Source organism: Citrus sinensis, chromosome 1 (genome assembly GCF_022201045.2).
Source record: "Citrus sinensis cultivar Valencia sweet orange chromosome 1, DVS_A1.0, whole genome shotgun sequence".
NCBI lineage: Eukaryota > Viridiplantae > Streptophyta > Magnoliopsida > Sapindales > Rutaceae > Citrus > Citrus sinensis.
The window spans coordinates 10761456-10767481 of record NC_068556.1 but is presented as its reverse complement, the minus strand read 5'-3'; the positions used below and the strand labels follow the sequence as shown (position 1 = coordinate 10767481).

Genomic DNA, 6026 nt, shown 5'->3' with positions numbered 1-6026 from the left:
CTTAATTTGTCGATATGTAAATTATTTTGAATATGAAAATTAAATAAATAATTTATTTTAACAATATTTTAATTTATCACCTATTTTATTTGCCTAATTGTATCCTTAACTTGTAAAATTCAAATTTAATTTGAAGTCAATTTTTGCTTGTCTTATAGTCAGCAACAATTATATCAATAAAAGAAGATATTCCATTCATTCATTATTCATATAGATAGAATTCAATAATGAAATTATGAAAGATAGTCTAAACGGATATTCTTAAAAGTTAAAGTGAAAGGGGTTTACTTGTCTATTAAATTTGAGGTAAGATTGCCTTTGTTCCTTCAATTTTTTTTTTTCAAATGATCATGACATGCTAGAAACCAACCGGAAATAGAATCATAAAAACTTCACAGTGTAAAGTTCTTTGTCTAAAAGATTTACTGATATAACGATTCCATTCTCTATAAAATTAATAGGTGTTTTGTTGAGATTTATTTATTAATGTTTACACTATTGGTGTGTTTACTTACCGGATAAGGTAATTAAAATCCGAAATGAGAATTATTGATGGTGTTTAATGTTTACTTATTACAATTGAGGTGGGAATAAAAATTCAACACGTGGAGCCCATATAAATTTTGGGATTAAAAAAAGAAGACTTGATTTCCAAGAAAGGATAGGGAACCAAGTTCTCATTCATTGGACTCCCCATTTTACCGCACCCAAATTTTATAATTTCAATTTTGTCTTCAAATAAATAATATTATATTATAGTATTGTTATTATTCTTATTCTTGTTTTTTTAATTGTTGTTGTTGATGATGATGATGATGATGATGATGATGATGATGATGATGATGATGATGATGATGATGATAATAATAATAATAATAATCATCATCATCGTCATCAATAATTATTTTGAAAAATAATAATAATTAAAATTATTATAATAAAAATAAATAATGGCAATATTCAATTAAGGTTATTTTAGTAACTTATAACAATTTATTTTGATTTAGAAATAAAGTAAACATATTAATAACAATACGTGAGAGAGGTGGTCTTTCGTGTCTCCAATGACAAATTATCTTCAAGTGTCTCCATTTGTTATTGCAGACTAGCAATAACCGCAAAAACAACAAGGCATTCAGTTCCCGTCTAATTCCATGACATTAAAAATTGTTGACGAATTTATGCCAATATTTCTTCTTTGCTCAAGTTTATACGCAGAAGTTTGAAGTTTGTGAGAAGAGAAAGTAAAGAAAGAAAACGCAATTTGATTAAAAAGGGGCTGACGGTTTAGGCTAAATAACAAAACCACGTGTTTTGATGTTTTATAAAGCAAGTATAATATAAATTAGATCCTAGCCGTAGAAAGACTTACGTGACACCTGCTGATATCGCGAGAGCATTCTGATTCCAATGTTTCTCTAGTAATAAAATTGATTATTGGGAGAGGTAGAGATGAAAAATTGTTTTGATCTTTATCCATTTCTCTACCTTAAAAAAAGATCAAAAAAACAAAAGTGACGGGGTTAATGCACCGTTAGCTAGCTTTCTATTAAAGCACTTTTTACACGCAAGTACAAATAGGCAATGATAATATAATTAACATATACACTTTTATTTTTATTTTGACAGGATAATACATTTTTATTTAGTATAACTATCAATTTGTCCGGTAGTTGTCCAACGTAAATATATATATACAGTGAATCGTTATTATTGGATTGTTGTTTGCTAATTAGTGCGTAACCTCTCACGTATAGAAATCTATTAAAACTCAGCATGTGAAGAAGCCCTATAAAATTTCATTTATTCTCCTTTTAATTCAAGTATTCATACGCGCACATAACTACATGTGAACAAGCATACCATCTTTGTTCATTGAACTGGCATATGCACCTACCTAATCTTTGCCAAGTTGTAGAGTAGGTGGTCTTTCGTGGGACGCACAATTTTTTTTTTTTTTTGTATTTTATTTATCAGTTTTCATTTGGATTTTAAAATAAAATAAATATAATTATAAGAATAAAATTTATTTCGATTTTGACTCTTATTCTAATTCATATATGTCAAGGAAATAACTTATTCTAATTTTGATTTCTCATTTCCATTTTAAACCATTATCATTTCTACTCATTTTCATTACCAATTGGTAAATACACTGTAAAAGGAGATAGAACCTAAAGAAACAACGTACTCTGCTACTATTGGGCGTATCAGCCCAACCTACTCTGCACCCCCACTCATTCTTTTAATTTCAATGAGTACAAATTCCCTAATACCGGCGAAAATTTCGTACACTCCATGTCATTGGCATGGCCCATTTGAAACTAAAGAAGGTTCAATTATAAATTTATTTGTTTATTGTTCTATGAAATCTTCTATTACCAGAGTTGGTGGTTGGGCAATCTATATGGTCTTGAGGAAATTCTTGAGATTATATGACCGAGGAAATGTCAGTCAAAACCGCCGCCTCAAGGGCTTAATTGAGTGTCCTTGCAAATAAAAAAATAAAAAATTAAGAAGAAAAACAGGACATCAAGTTATATAGAATCCTGATGGTGATAGCGTGGCTGTCCACTATGGGAAATGAATTAAACGATGAAAAGGACGTGGTTCGGTGGGTTCATTCATTTAGGGAAAAAAGAAAAAACACTCACTCACACACACAAATGAATTTTCGACGTTGGACCGTCTTTGAATGCACCTCTCAAAACTTATTTTTAAAACTGCAGTCAATTTGGACGACACATGGTTTTCATTGATGGAATTTTCTGACATTTCATATGAGACACATAGCTTTTAAGGAGGGGGAAAAAAAAGGAAGAAAGCAAACATTGTTATTAATAATATGTGATATGTGATCACAAGAGTACAAGTCGTGGATACATTAATGGATGTGATGTGATTAGCGAAAAAAGAAATGAAGGTAAGCCGCAACTGCACCGATGGGTCATCCCCGCACGCCAAAACTAATTGACTAGTAATTTTGTAGATCGTGTTAAAGTATATAATAAAAGGCCTGTCACTTGTCAGTGTGCCAAGTCACCAACAACTCTTCTTACTGCTTCCTCGAAGGCTGACTCGTCCCATTCGTTTCCCTACAAAAATTTACTTTTTCTAATTTGTGTTCGTTCTAATAAAATATGAATACTAAAGAGATAAATAACTAACAAAATATTGATAAATATTTCGCTGCTATTTAATTAATTATTGAAACATATACTTTACCTGAATTCTTAATCTCAAGATTACATGATTGAAAGAAGTTGAATCTGCGGCTATCTGGGTATTTGCTTCCACGGAGATCAAGCTTAAATTATCATCTCCTTTCAAGAATTCAAGTATGCGAATAACTAAATCCAGCGCAGGACATTCTCCTCTCACAATGACTCTAATATCGACCATTCTCCATTCTGAAGTTGATTCAGCCACAGGACTTACACGTACTTGAACTCTTTCTTCAGCATTAACACTTGCTGCAGCTGCTGCTTCTCTGGCTTTAGGCAAAACCTGAGCCTCTAATATCTGGTTTCTTCGACTTAGTTCATCAACTTGAGCTTTCAATGAGCTCAAGTACTCTCTTGTGTTAATGAGCAACGATGCTTTGTCTTTCTACAAAGAAAACCAAAAAAAAAAAAAAAGTACACATTTCATGTCATGTCATCTTATAGTTCTATTGATATATATATATATATATATAGACACACACACACACACACACACACACACATATCGTACCTTAGTTCCTGGTGGAAGCAGTGATCTGAGTGCGTGAAAGCTTTCATTAAGTTTTTCGCGCCTTTTCCGCTCTGATATCATATGGTGCAGCTGAGTGCTCGTGGGGCGGCTTGGTCCGGCTGTATATTCACGTCTGGCAATGTTTAACCTTCTATAATACGAAATTGTTCGTTTCAGTATACTTTGCCCGCGAAAAGCACTAATGGCTCTGATATTTGATGTTGGGGCTAAAACCAAGTTATAATTCTTGAAAGCACTGGCTTTGGGAGGTGCCAAATGTTGCTGGGGCTGTTCTTGTTGTTGCTGCTGCTGCTGCTGCTGTTGCGAGGACGATGATGAAGAAGTAGGAGATGTTAAGACTGCAAGAATGGCTCTCGTCATTGCATCTTGTTCAGTCTCTTGAATAATTGGTAATTGAATGTTTTGTAATTGAGCAAATGCTTCCATGGCTTGTTGGGCTTGTTGGAGTGAAGTATTAGTTCTAGTATTACCAGCAGTAGTACTAATACTAGTACTCGTGCTTGCGGCTGTTGTTGTTGTTGTTAATGGTTGCAAGTTGGGAACAACGTCAATAAGGGTTTCTGATAAATGGGATGATGTTGGAATATTGAAAAGAAGAGAAGAGTATTCTGATGGGCTATCCATAGATAGCGATCTTAGTGACGATGATGAAGACGATTGTATCGGTCGGCCTCCAGCTGCTGCGGGCGATTGTTGATCCTTGAAATCTTCTTGGAACAAACTTCTCATCTCCATTTCCATGTTACCCTGATTCCAACTAATATACTTGAATATATGTAAGAAATCAAACACACAAGATTATCATATTATTGATTCAGTAATGATTTCTTACTTGTGACCCTCCACACAAGCCTAGCTCAATTTCTCCAGACTTGCACGCCATGAATACTGCAGTCTGCCATTGTTGAATAGGAAAAAGGTAATTAAAATTAAAAAAGAAATTGATCATCTTTTTCGTGATTAGTAAAGTATACGTTATCAATTATTATTATTATAGGGTTCTCAAAGTAACTAAAAACTGAAAAAATTGATCAAACCTTAATCCTCGCTTCCTGCAAAAATAGAAACATTGGCATTAATATATAATTAAAAAAAAGAGTCGCTAACTAGCTATTAACTAATATAATTAACTTCAATTAGTGTTTATTACTTGATAAAATTGCCGTTGCGATTCAGTGAATGCCAGTCTCTGGAGTTCCGGTGCGTTTACCTCAATATACTGCTGACCGTTCTTGAAAGCAAGTCCTGGAAGACGGCTGCTGCAAATTAATTAGAAGAGAAAAAATGATTAGAGGCACCTACTAACAACTCTCGTTAAAATAAAAAGTGTTTCATCACATTATGCAAATACACACACACACATATATATATGTATGTATGTATGTACACGTACCCATAATCGACAATGGGAACGAATGATTGACAGTAATCATGGAAAAACCTCCGAGCTAAACTTGCAGAAGATGAGCTAGGCTGGTTGTTTTCTTCATGGTACCATCCATCCAAGAAGACTAAACAACTGGCAATAATAATAACAATACTAAAGAATCAAAATCATATATGCACGGACTGATATGTAAAAGAGAGGGGGGCAGGGAGAGGGAGAGAGAGAGAGAGAGAGGTGGAAATGTTATGCGTGTACTTTGATTGTTGAGAATAAGACCATAGGCAAATGTAAGTGCAGCCAAAAGTTTGCATTACTGATTGGAAAAAGTTAGCGCGAGCTGCTTCCTCTAATTGGAAGGCAGTGTCCATGAAAACAAGACAAGCAGCATTCGAAAAAAAGAATTTGCCTAAAATCTGATCATTTCTGAAAAAGGGGTCATAGAGTATAGAGTAGTGAAGTAACTATAGCATGAAGATATAAGAGAACAGACAGAATAGTGATCAAAGATGATAACAAGGCAATTAAGGGCACAAAAAACTTAAAAAAAAAAAAAAAAGGAAGAAGGGAGAAGAAAGAGAATTGTTTGAAAATGGGGAATTTTGAAAAGTAGAAGGGAGCAGAGCAGCCAGCCAAGGCAGAAGGAGCGGCTATGGCTTCAAGAAGAAAAGTAAATGGGTCAAAGTCCTCGCTTTGCCTTTTGGTTTGAAAAGAGTCAAGGGAGGAAGGCAGACTGTCTCTTTCCTCTTTTCTTCATTTTCTTTTTTCTATTTGGAATTTCTCCCCCTCTTATATTGTTATCAATTGTTAATTTCTTCATCATAGGATCAAAGGACGAATACTTTCTTTTTGGAAATGAAAGCCAATTTTAGAGTAGGTGGTGGTA

General features: G+C 33.8%; 1 protein-coding gene across 3 annotated transcripts; it reads right to left on the bottom strand.

The window, feature by feature from the left end:
- Positions 1 to 2794: 2794 nt before the first annotated feature.
- On the bottom strand, positions 2795 to 5775 carry LOC102614041 (putative transcription factor bHLH041). Of its 3 annotated transcripts, none has more exons than XM_006475408.4 (8): positions 5399 to 5775; positions 5150 to 5275; positions 4907 to 5015; positions 4794 to 4808; positions 4589 to 4651; positions 3736 to 4521; positions 3226 to 3609; positions 2795 to 3095 (listed from the first exon to the last, which is right to left on the bottom strand). In XM_006475408.4, exons 1-8 carry the CDS (start codon positions 5509 to 5511, stop codon positions 3027 to 3029), a joined length of 1665 nt encoding a protein of 554 aa, XP_006475471.1. In that variant the 5' UTR covers positions 5512 to 5775; the 3' UTR covers positions 2795 to 3026. The 3 variants fall into 3 exon arrangements, with proteins under 3 accessions (XP_006475471.1, XP_006475472.1, XP_006475473.1); XM_006475409.4 differs by having other exon boundaries at positions 4907 to 5012; XM_006475410.4 differs by having other exon boundaries at positions 3736 to 4503; positions 5399 to 5774.
- Between the last annotated feature and the right edge of the window lie 251 nt (positions 5776 to 6026).

Excerpts from the sequence above, each read along its gene's own strand:
- LOC102614041 (XM_006475408.4), bottom strand. The coding sequence starts at position 5,511 with ATGGACACTGCCTTCCAATTAGAGGAAGCAGCTCGCGCTAACTTTTTC. Across the intron at positions 5,276-5,398 it reads TCTTATTCTCAACAATCAAA|TTGTTTAGTCTTCTTGGATG; the intron begins GTACACGCATAA and ends TATTATTGCCAG. Across the intron at positions 5,016-5,149 it reads GTTCCCATTGTCGATTATGG|CAGCCGTCTTCCAGGACTTG; the intron begins GTACGTGTACAT and ends ATTAATTTGCAG.